The sequence below is a fragment of the Arachis ipaensis genome, chromosome B4, assembly GCF_059453495.1.
Source record: "Arachis ipaensis isolate K30076 ecotype BB chromosome B4, ASM5945349v1, whole genome shotgun sequence".
Classification (NCBI taxonomy): domain Eukaryota; kingdom Viridiplantae; phylum Streptophyta; class Magnoliopsida; order Fabales; family Fabaceae; genus Arachis; species Arachis ipaensis.
Window position 1 is genome coordinate 75,343,034 of NC_142439.1, and position 12,503 is coordinate 75,355,536.

The window sequence follows — 12,503 nt, forward strand, 5'->3', positions numbered from 1 at the left end:
GTAAATAATTTCCGACGGGGCTTTTACAGAGGGACAAAATCCATCGGTAATTTCGTCGGTAACCAAAAATCTGTCTGTAATAAAGACTAAATCCGTCTGTAAATCTGTCTGTATTAATCCATTTTCTAGTTGTGAAAAATTATATATTATATTAATATTTTGTTTATGAGTTATATAATATTTCATTTATGGATTATGATTTTTTGCTAATGTGAAATTTTAATCACAAAAATATTTATTTAACGCGATAAAAATAACAGTAAAAATAGTTTTTTTAACGATAAAAAATGTCACTATCAGGGTAAAATGGCGGTTCAAAAATGCCATTTTAACCAACCAAAATGCTATTATCGGGGTAAAAATAGCGGTTCAAAAATGTCGTTTTAACCAACCAAAACGCCACTCTGTTAGGGTAAAAATGGCGGTTCAAACCGCCGTTTTAACCTATCCAAAAAATGCCATTTTAACCCTGAAAATAACGGCGGTTTGAATCGCCGTTTTAACCAACCAAAATGCCACTCTGTTAGGGTAATATTGGCGGTTCAAACCGCCGTTTTAACCTATCCAAGAACCGCCATTTTAACCCTGGAAATAACAGCGGTTTGAACAGCTGTTTTAACCTTTTCAAAAATCGCCGTAATTTACGTCGTTATACGAAACCGCCATTATTGGTAAGAATGGCGGTTCAAACCGCTGTAAATACAAAAAAACCGCCATTTTTACCAGAATTTTTTGTAGTGTTATATGTTAGATATGTGGGCACTGTTACCATGCTGAGAACCTCCAGTTCTCACCCATGCGGATTTTGTGGTTTTCAGATGTGTTTGTATATATACTGTATTAACTCCTCTTAGAGGTTATTTCGGAGAAACAGGTTTTGTAAAATGTCTTTTGGGTTTCTTTTGGGTTCTCCTATTTTATATATGTATGTATACTTCTATGCTCAGACTGGTTATGTTCGCAAACTGAATCTTGATCTTTGATATTTGTATTTTTGGCACTAATTTGTACATATACTCGTGTTAACTTATCCTTTACCTTGCTTTGCTTACGTTATCACACTCGTAAGTGTTGCGATTTTCTATTTAACGATTTTTGTTTTATCCATTTTTCTCAAAGGCTCCTAATTATGAAACCTTTTCACTATTTATATATAAAATTTTATTTTAGGGGTCGTAATACTTTACCACCTCTATCTTATGACTTAAGCGTAAGGCTCTGTGTGGTAGGGTGTTACAGAAATAAACACCTTTAAATATTAAAAATTAAATATCCTTTTTGATAATTTATTATATAAAAATTTTATTGTATACATAAGTATTATTTTTTACTAACACTTAATCAACACTATATATACTGTATCCTAAGTATTAAATTTTAAATTCTCTAAATACTATATTTTAATATCTAATAGTATAAAAATAAAATATTTAACTAAAAATTAGTTAATATTATATTAATAAAAAAATTTGATCTTCTAACATTTTTTATAAATTTAACCACTATATATTTTATTTGAATAAATATAGAGTATCATATTTTAAATTATAAAAAAATCAACTTATTGTATTATTTTTATTCTTATAAACTATAAAACTTAGAAACATTTACGTAATTCTAAAACATAGTTAATCCGTGTTTTAAGAAGTTATTTTTATCCAAACTTTAATTATATATTAAATTAATTAAATATATAATTATTTTATATATTAAAAGTGTATAAAATAATTTTATTATTCAAAAATACATGAGAAACGTAATTTTTCTTCATCGTTACCAATAAATTTAAGTTAATCTAATGATTAGTTTACTAATTAATCTATTTAAACACTCATTTAAAAATATAGAGTGAAATTTGTTGCTAATTTATTAAATTAAAAAAATTAAATTGATGAATAAATATAATGATAAGAACATAAATTTTTATGATGTCAATCTTTAATATTTTTCTATTAATAAACTATAATTCAAATAATATAATCTCTTCTTCTCATCTAAAAATTTTGAATTTAAATTCCACTTCTAACATTGAAAAAAAAAACCTTTAGCATTTCTCATGGCTAATTTCGAATTTAAATTCCACTTCTAACATTGAAAAAAAAAACTCTAGCATTTCTCTGACTAACAGCTCATTCTTGTACACAACAAAAATTATACAAAAATATTATTTATACATTTTAATCAATTATTAAAATTAACTACCAATATATTTATATATAAATATATGTATGATTTAATTTATTTTTAATATATATTTATATTTTAATATATTTTATATTAATAACTAATTTTATTTTAATAACTGATTTTAGTATACAAATTAACATAATTCAAAATGGAAAAGTCTAGAAGACCAGTAACTTTATCAAATTCTAGCCAGCATATAACCAGTAAAGAAGAGCGAATCATTGGATGAAATCTCATACTAATCTCACACTATTAAAAACCTCATTAATAATTATTTGATGGCTATAAATTTCAAAAATTACTCCTCTAGTATTCCTCATTCAAAATTATATCATTTCCGTTAAGTAGCATTTAAAACAACCTACCCACTAACCTTAAAACTCGTGGAAAAACAATCCCCTCACGTAAAGATCAATTTAATTAACTTCCCATCACAGGTAATCAAAAGGGTCCCAACACACTGACTTCTGGCTCTATAAATTGAACTACTCCTCTTCATGCAAATGCACCAAAATCGTTTCACTATGTCCAAAACCACTAGTGCTTTGCTAATTTTATCTCTCTATGTGTTGGCAAATCTGAACAACGGTGTTGAAGCTGCAGGGAGAGGTAGTATCCCTAGAACAGATGCTGAGAAAGATCACCACAATGATCTTCTCTATGGACCTCAACACTGGTTCTTTTTCTCCCCATTTTTTCATCCTTTTTGGTTCGGCCACTTGCCCCCTTGGTTTCCGCACAATCATGACAACCTCGCCGGCCCTCCTTTAGACATTCCACCTTTTAAAGGTGATGGAGGCTACGGCCCAGGCCCTTTCGGTGGGAATGGGCCTCCAAAAGGCGGTGGTAAAGGTCCCATAGATGTCCCTCCTGTTAAAGGTGGTGACGGAGGTTACGGTGGTAAAGGCCCTATTGACGTCCCTCCTGTTAAAGGTGGTGATGGAGGTTATGGTGGTGACGGTGGTAAAGGCCCTATTGTTGGTCCTCCTATTAAAGGTAGTGATGGCGGTTATCCCGGTGACGGTGGTGACGTTCCTATTAAGGGTCCTCCTGATGGAGGTTATCCCGGTGACGGTGGTGACGTTCCTATTAAGGGACCACCTGATGGAGGTTATCCCGGTGACGGTGGTAACGTTCCTATTAAAGGTCCACCTTATGGAGGTTATCCCGGTGACGGTGGTGATGGAGGTTATGGGGATTATGGCGGTTATGGTGGTAAAGGACCTATTGATGTCCCTCCTGTTAAAGGTGGTGGTGGTAAAGGCCCTATAGACGGTCCTCCTATTAAAGGTGATGACGTCAGCTATTATGGTAAAAGCTCTTTGACCGGTACTGAACCTCCTAAACGTTATAAAGGCCATGGCTTAAAAGGATCAACTCCTCTGCAAGGTGGTGGCAGATAGATAAATAGATAGATATCACTGAGTGTTTATGTGTGCGTTACATAGTGATACCTTTCCTGTATAACTAAATAATTTGCATGGATTGAACTTGTGTCCCACGAAGCTATAGCTGCGTGAGTATGTGTCCTCTGTGGTTTGAATATTATATATTGATGATGAGCCATGTAATATACTTTCTCAATATATTGTTTGTGCTCTTTGAATCAAAATTACAATTGTTCGTTGTATATATGTTAGGTCGTTGTGAGATTGAGTGACCAGTAGAGTGCTAGAGGAAGATGTGTATAATACTAGTTTAATGACCCGTGAACGCACGGTATAGATGAATAAAAAATTTACGATCAAATATTAAGATAAAGGAAAACTCAAAAATCTATTAATTACAACTTAATCTAAAAATAATATCTAATATTAATTATATATTTATAGATTAAAGATATGTATATTAGGTTTAACATTGTAAAAAAGAACTACCATAAAAATTAACAAATTATAAAAAATTAATCTTACAGCAACAGTATTTACCTAAAAAATAATACATCAAGCCCTAAACAATATACAGTAAATCAGCATATAATCAAAATATAATTTTTTTTATCATAGACATTAAGCCTCAGAAATCAAATACGACCCAAACAACTGGATACTATTAAACATTATTAAAAAAAATCACATACCGAACAAATATTAATGAATAATCATTCGGCAAATATTGACAGTTTTACATATAAACTATAATATAAAACAAAAAATATAGTACAAGAGTTTCTAATTAAAATTCATAAGGCAAAACAACGATAAACAAAAATAATTTAAAAATATGAGAAAATAAATAAACTTCAACAAATATAAAGTTAATTAAGAAATTAACAAAACCACAAAAGTAACAATCAGAAAATACATTAAAAAAATAAAAAAGCAATAGACAAAACTAAATATAAAAAATCACACCAGTGAAGAAAGAGCTTATAGCTCGTTTTTACAATCGATCTATAAAAGAAAAAGTTTTTATCATTGGTGAGTCAATTTTAAAAGTTATTTAATTGAAGGATAAGAAATCAATCGTTTATAAAAAATCGTCCTCTAATTGGAACGTGTTACGGATCCGGCCCACGGATCCTACATCCAGAACGGTCCCCGAACCCGGTTACCAGGGTCCGATCCCCTTCGCCCTTCCAGAAGGCCCGAAACCAACCCACTAGAACTCCTAACCAACTTTCGAATTCAAACGTCTCCCTTATCTTAGCCAAATAAGATAAGATAAGATAATTCAAACGTCTCCCTTATCTTAGCCAAATAAGATAAGATAAGATATTCACCATCACCTATAAATAGAGGACCCAGGTCCCTCCAGGTATTCATTCATTCCTCACACCTTCTACCTCTTAGATCCATTCTGACTTGAGCGTCAGAGTGTCTTTGCAGGTACCACCCCTCATTGCTCCAGGCAAGTGATCCGGCATCTGCCTCAACCCGCAAGTTCTCGATCCATCTCTCAATCCGTACCAGAGACATCTTGTACATTGGCACCGTCTGTGGGAACTTTGCAACGTTGTGGCGACATGGCGGATAACCCAGAAGAGCAATCATCAAACTCAGATTTCTTGCGTCTAACTGAGAGCAAAAAGGAATAATGTTTCCTTAACTTGCATCACCTTTGCATGTTTATGCATCCTTTCGCCCTACTCCAACGGCGAAATCCCAAGGGAATAATGTTTCCTTAACTTGCATCACCTTTGCAGGGATAACACACCTTCGCCCTACTCCAACGGCGAAATCCCAAAGGAATAATGTTTCCTTAACTTGCATCACATTTGCATGTTTATGCACCCTTTCGCCCTACTCCAACGGCGAAATCCCAAAGGAATAATGTTTCCTTAATTTACATCACCTTTGCAGCGATAACACACCTTCGTCCTATTCCAATGGCGAAATCCCAAAGGAACAATGTTACTTGCAATTACCTTCTTAGTGATAACACTCTTTATGCACCCTCGCCCTACTCCAACGGTGAAATTCCAAATCGTCTGAGCCCAAAGTCTCGCCTCCCTTTAGTGGGACACCTCCACCTTTTGGACCCTCTCATTCACCACTCCCTCATCCGTCTCTCCAAGCGCCATGGCCCCATCTTCTCCCTCTACTTCGGCTCCATGCCCACCGAGGTTTCTTCTTCTTTTGAACTCTTCAAGCTCTTCCTCCAAACCCACGAGGTCACCTCTTTCAACACGAGGTTCCAAATGTCTGTCATCCGCCGCCTCACCTGTGACAACTCTGTCACCATGACATCATGAACGACCTCCTTAAATGCTACCACCGTGGCCAAGCTCAGACCTCTCAGGAGCCAATAGATCAAGAAAGTTCTCAAGGTTCTTGCACATATACGGGGGACAGCCAAATCGTGGCGGCATGACGGAGAGCCTCGATGAGCAATCCTCCACCCGACACCCTAACTCAAACCCACAAAGCCCAACTCCTGAACTCCAAGATAACACTCCTCCCACCCACGGGAGGATAATAAACGCGGCACATCGCCAACCAACCCCAACCCAGCAACAACCAAGAGAGGACAACCGTCCTCCCACTGAAGCCCGGCCACCCGATGGGCTGGCAGAGAAGGCGGTCCAGATAATCCAAGAGTTGTGCCTCAGGGTGCAAAACCTCAAAGGCCGAGTCACACCCAAAGAACGGTACCACCCGGAACATACAAGCCAAGCGACCTCCAGGACCTAATCTCATCGCGATACCAGGAACACCAGGCCCCCTGAGCAACAACACTACAAACAGCACGATCGCATCGTTTCCCTAGACCCGAAACACCGACGCGGAGAAGACGACCGACGGCACCATCGGGAGGCCAAACGAGCAGGAAACATGCACGTGATAATGGAAGGCATCCCGTTCACAGAAAAATCCTTGAAAGACAAACTCCTGAAGGACTTCAACAAGCCACTGACATGAAATACGATGGGACCAATGATCCCCGGGAACACCTAACGGCCTTCGAGGCCAGGATGAACCTGGAAGGAGCCGCCGACATGATCCGGTGTAAGGCCTTCTCGATAACCTTAGCTGGCCCTGCGATCAAATGGTTCAACGCCCTCCCCAACAGATCCATAACTGGCTTCCACGATATCTCACAGAAGTTCATGGCCCAATTCACCACCAGAATCACCAAAGCTAAACACCTCATCAGCTTGTTAGGGGTCACACAGAAACAAGACGAATCCACACGAAAATATCTGGACCGCTTCAACGATGAATGCCTAATGATTGATGGACTCACGGATTCCGTCGAAAGCCTCTGTTTAACCAACGAGGGCTCATGAACGAAGGCTTCCGCAAACACCTCACCACCAAGCCAGTATGGACCATGCACGAGATCCAAAACGTCGCCAGAGACTTCATAAACGACGAGGAGGTCAACCAGGTCGTCGCCGCCAATAAACGATCAACACGGCAACACCCCACACGGTAACCCGACTTCCCGTCATAATCCGATGCCCAGAGAAAGTCAAAGAGACTAACCCAAATAAACCAACACAAACCGACCACCCAGGATCGGGAAATTCTCGAACTACACCCCCTAAGAGCCCCGATTACCGAGATATACCACCAGATAGCGGATCGGGGTATTATCTCGAAAGCCCGACAACTCAGAGAAAGAACGGGCGGCAACAAGACCCTTTACTGCGACTACCACCGAGGTTACGGGCATAGGACACAAGACTATTTCGACCTTAAAGACGCCCTCAAACAAGCTATAAGAGACGGCAACCCCCCAGAGTTCACCAAAATCATCAAAGAACCAAAACGCGGAAAAAGACAGGTCGCCTGAGAGGGAAGGACGCAACCTGAGAACACAAAAACAACCTCCCAGGGAAAGTCCAGAAGACGACCCGGCCATAGTAGTAAATGTCATCACGGACAATGATGTGTCAGGCAAGTCAAGATCAACACTAAAAAAGGACCTCAAAGTCTTGGCCGTCAGAGATCAAGCCCCAGCTACCACAGCCGACAAAACGATAACTTTCTTGCCTGAGGATTGCTAGCACAGCACCTCGGCCGAAGACGCACCTTTCGTCATCTCGGCGAGAATCGGAACAGGACTAGTTCGGAGAATACTGGTGGACACCGGCGCAAACTCCAACATCCTCTTCCGAGGTGCCTTCGACAAGCTCGGGCTCCGCAACGAAAATCTCCAAACACATCGCAACGGTGTCACGGGACTCGGAGACAACTTCCTCAAGCCAGACGGTTCCATCATTCTTCCCCTTACCATAGGGACGGGAAGCCAGAGGAAGACAATCCTGTCCAAGTTTGTGGTCCTCAAGAACTCCACCACTTATAACGTCATCCTCGGAAGGAAAACAATCAACGACCTCTCCGCTGTCATCTTTACCAAATACCTTCTAATGAAGTTCACGGCAGAAGATGGCTCCGTCGAAACCATCCACGGAGACCGGAAAACCGCGGTAGAATACGACAACATCAGCCTAGCCCTACGCAAGAGATCCCGAGACGCGGCAGGAATCTTCCTTTCCGATCTCGATGCACACTAAAATCCACGCATAACCATGGAAGGAAAGGACAAAGAAGCAAAGTAGGGCCTTGCAGACAAGGTCAGGAGTATAGCACACTTACGTGAGCTAGTCCTAAAATAGAGAATAAGCCTAAGGTATAATGGCAGCACGGTACGACGAGACTTCGGACCAGGAGATCTCGTCTTATGACAAAACAACATCGGTCTACCCACTCCCAATAAAACGGATATCCAAATAACAAAACGGGTATCCAAATAACAAAAATAGCGGCCCGGGGATCGATCACTCCGAGGCCAACAAAATAGATATCCAAATAATAAAATGGATATCCAAATAAGTAAACGGATACCTGGGAATCGATCACCCCGAGGCCAACAAAACGGATATCCAAATAAGAAAACGGCTACCCGGGAATCGATCACCCCGAGACCAACAAAACGGATATCCAAATAATAAACCAGATATCCAAATAAGCAAATGGCTACTCAGGAATCGATCACCCCGAAGCCAATAAAATGGATATCCAAATAATAAAACGGATATCCAAATAAGTAAACGGCTACCCGGGAATCGATCACCCCGAAGCCAATAAAACGGATATCCAAATAATAAAACGGATATCCAAATAAGTAAACAGCTACCCGGGAATCGATCACCCCGAAGCCAATAAAACGGATATCCAAATAAGTAAATGGCTACCCGGGAATCGATCACCCCGAAGCCAATAAAACGGATATCCTAATAAGTAAACGGCTACCCGGTAATCGATCACCCCGAGGCCAACAAAATGGATATCCAAATAATAAAACGGATATCCAAATAACAAAAATAGTGACTCGTGAATCGATCACCCGTAAAGCCAACAAAATGGGAATCCAAATAAGCTAAATAAACAAAGTCTTGAAATCGACCCACCAAGAGGCCTAAAATAAGTTCACAATAACGGCCCAAAAAAGGCCACACAAAACAAGCATGAGCTGACGGTCTTCCAACTCGCGGAAAGCCATACTGACCAACATCCTACCAATTGGTGCATGATGATGTCACGCCTTTTTCAGGCCCCTCACAGTCTCCCGAACTACAGAGAATCGGACTCTCCAATGACTTAGCATTGAGACCAAGAAAGCATACTCTCATGGTTCGGGGGCAACTGTTCCAGACCCGATCTCCGGGCCCTTCTTCGGAACGGTCATCAAACCCGGCATGTGATGAGACGCCCAAACAATGCGCTCCTGGCCTGACTATGAAACGGCTAGGAACTCCCCAAATCCTTGACCTCGATCGGAAAAACCAAACAACGATCTCCTTGCCAAACCACAATGGCAAGGAAAATATTTCTCCAGCGATGAGACCGAGCACCCTCACTCTCTCGCTCCGGAGGCAACTGTTACGGATCCGGCCCACGGATCCTACACCCAGAACGGTCCCCGAACCCGGTTACCAGGGTCCGATCCCCTTCGCCTTTCCAGAAGGCCCGGAACCAGCCCACTAGAGCTCCTAACCAACTTTCGAATTCAAACGTCTCCCTTATCTTAGCCAAATAAGATAAGATAAGATATTCACCATCACCTATAAATAGAGGACCCAGGTCCCTCCAGGTATTCATTCATTCCTCACACCTTCTACCTCTTAGATCCATTCTGACTTGAGCGTCGGAGTGTCTTTGCAGGTACCACCCCCCATTGCTCCAGGCAAGTGATCCGGCATCTGCCTCAACCCGCAAGTTCTCGATCCATCTCTCAACCCGTACCAGAGACATCTTGTACAGAACGAAAACCTTTTAAGTGATCAAATGGTATTCAGAAAATACGTATTAATTTAAACAAATAGATACTCAAGGGGAGGTTAAATATATCAATGAAAAAATACTTGAAATAGTATCAATGTTTATAAAATAGGACTTAACTCAAAGGTAAGAGTTTAGAGCCAAAATTTAAAGCAAGCAAGAACAAATTAATCACAAAAGTACTTGGTATCTCAAGCCTTCAAATGTAGGGTTCTAGTAGTTCTTCCAACTCACATCGAAGACGAATTCTTTCTTCATCAAAAGAATTATAGGTGCTAATTTCTTCCTCCTGTTCAACTTACAATTTCTTATATTTTCTATTGATGTCAGCCAGACTATTTTTCATTTCATACAGCTTTCAAAACAAATTCTTTTTCCTCTTTTCAACTTTTAAGGGCCTTCCAACATAGCTTCTTCTCGAATTTTGACGAGTTCTTTTTCGAATTCTTCCCTACGTCGAGCTAGTTCTACATGAGAACTGGTAGCATTAGCAGTGATATTAAATTCGTATTTCTTGTAACTTTTTTCTATCGAGGCATAAGAAGTTTTTAGTTGTGAACCTTCTGTTTTGATTTCTGTCATGTTCTTTGTGATATCATCAAGCTTGTTGTGAGAAATAGATAAATTGTTAGCGATCTTCTCGAATTATTTTACCACTTTAGAGAAGGTGAGAGAAACCTGATATTTGAGAGAAGAACTTGGGATATCAGAAAAATTGGAATTCAAATTATCTCAATTGACCCACTCATCAATGGTGTGCTTCAAATTTTCATGAAGAGTTTTTAGTATCTCGATGGTCTAAGGAGTCGATTCCTTTTGAAGTCCATGACCGGGTGATCCTTTAATTGTTGCATTCATAGATAGGATTTCTGCTTTTTAATTGATATTGGACATGACAGAAAGAAGCTCATCTAATTCAACTAGAAATAAGGGTAGATAGAATTTGGTGATCTTTTGGAGTTGGAGTTGAAGTAGGTTCAGCTTGATTGTCAGGATTGGGTATGTCATTAACTTTTGGAATGGTTTGGGGGATATTTTTATCCATATTGTTGTCTTCCACAATAGAAATGTTGGAAGGAGAAGAAATAAGAGTAAGATCGACATCGATTTGAGGAGGAGAAAGTTTAGCTTCAAGAGCTTGGATTTACGTAGGATTGACTTGGTTTGGCTCGTTTGGTATGTTCTTCTCACGAATGGGTTGAACAACTTCATCGATGAGCTGGATGGTATCTTCGGTAGAACGAACAATTACCTTAGTTGATTATTCAATCTGTTCGCCAATTGGTTTGGTACCTTGTTGGGTTGGTAAGTACTGTGTAAAAACACAACCACTGAATGAGGAACTTGAAGAACGTTCCCCTTTATGTTGTTGAGATTAATGGAAAGTTTTGGGTAAAAGTCCCAATCTAAAAATTTTGTTATATTAAGACTTGAATTTTTTTTAGATTATTGTTATGACAATTTTATATAATACCTCTTCTTCTAAAGGTTGGGAGTTTGAGCAATGAGTGAAGCTTTTTCATGTGCTGTTTGATTTCGAACTACTTGAAATGGAAAAAGAATTACTTGAAAGAGTGGGAGTCTTCTTTGGAGAAATTTTGTTATTTTTATCAGATGATCCTTTAGTGGAAGATTCCACCTATTATAAAAAAAATAAAAGTCAAAGATAAGAGGCTAAGAGTATGATAGTTTAAATCAAATAATTTAAATTTAATTAAAAATGACCTTATCTGCAAAAATTTTTTTTCGCTTTTTTACTTTTTCCTTTTTTGATATTTTTGTAACTCTACCTTTCTCTTCGGAGCTTTTTGAATGGATGTTTCAGAACTGTTTGGAAAGGTTTTGATTAATCCTTTTGAAATTTCATCTAGCGGTCGACTGTAACGGGAGTAGTAACTATCCCACCATTCGGTGAAAGACCTGGTAACATAGCTACTGCGAAAAAAGAAAGTGAAAAATAATAACTTCGATTATTTTCACTGAGATCGAGACACTTATAGATTTCTTCCTTGGATTTCAAGTTAAGTCAACAAAGAGATGGAGATTTTCTTGGAAAAGGGCTGAAATAGCATGTAAAAAACCCATTTGTCTTGCAACATAATGGGCAGCATGGAGAGTTACTTTGAATTGATCTTTCTTGTATTGAGGTATTCCTGTCGGAATCACTTGAACAACAAGAAAATTAGACCAAGTTCCATTATTTACACTATAGCCATCACCATTGTTTGAAACAATATCACGTTGAAATCACGTCGGACCAGATCTTCGATCTATAAATCTTCATTGTGAAAGTTTTTGCATGAGTGGAGTTTCGAGAATACCTCCCAAAATAACTCACTAGTTGAATATGAATTTCTGAAATTTGGTTGTAAGGTGATTAGTCGAAATCCCTTAGTGATTGGTTTATCAAAAGCTACTATTCCATTTTATTTCATGTGATTTTCAAAAACAGCATTCAGTCAAAGTTGTAGCAGCCAGAGAGGACCTCCCGCATTAATAGAAGTCTTGTTCCAAAGGCTGTCCACCATTTGCCCCAGCTCCTCATAAAGATGGCCCAAGATTAATTTGGCTAGATTGAATTTATGT

General features: G+C 38.9%; 1 protein-coding gene across 1 annotated transcript; it reads left to right on the plus strand.

The window, feature by feature from the left end:
• Positions 1 to 6,912: 6,912 nt before the first annotated feature.
• LOC148567973 (uncharacterized) lies at positions 6,913 to 8,149 on the plus strand. Its single transcript, XM_088484642.1, has 2 exons — positions 6,913 to 7,061; positions 7,645 to 8,149. The coding sequence occupies exons 1-2, from the start codon at positions 6,913 to 6,915 to the stop codon at positions 8,147 to 8,149; spliced, it is 654 nt and encodes a 217-aa protein (XP_088340768.1).
• Positions 8,150 to 12,503: the final 4,354 nt, after the last annotated feature.

Bases quoted from the DNA above. Each gene is read 5' to 3' on its own strand.
- LOC148567973 (XM_088484642.1), top strand. From the start codon at position 6,913: ATGAACGAAGGCTTCCGCAAACACCTCACCACCAAGCCAGTATGGACC. The intron at 7,062-7,644 runs GTAACCCGACTT...TTGCTAGCACAG, and splicing joins ACACGGCAACACCCCACACG to CACCTCGGCCGAAGACGCAC.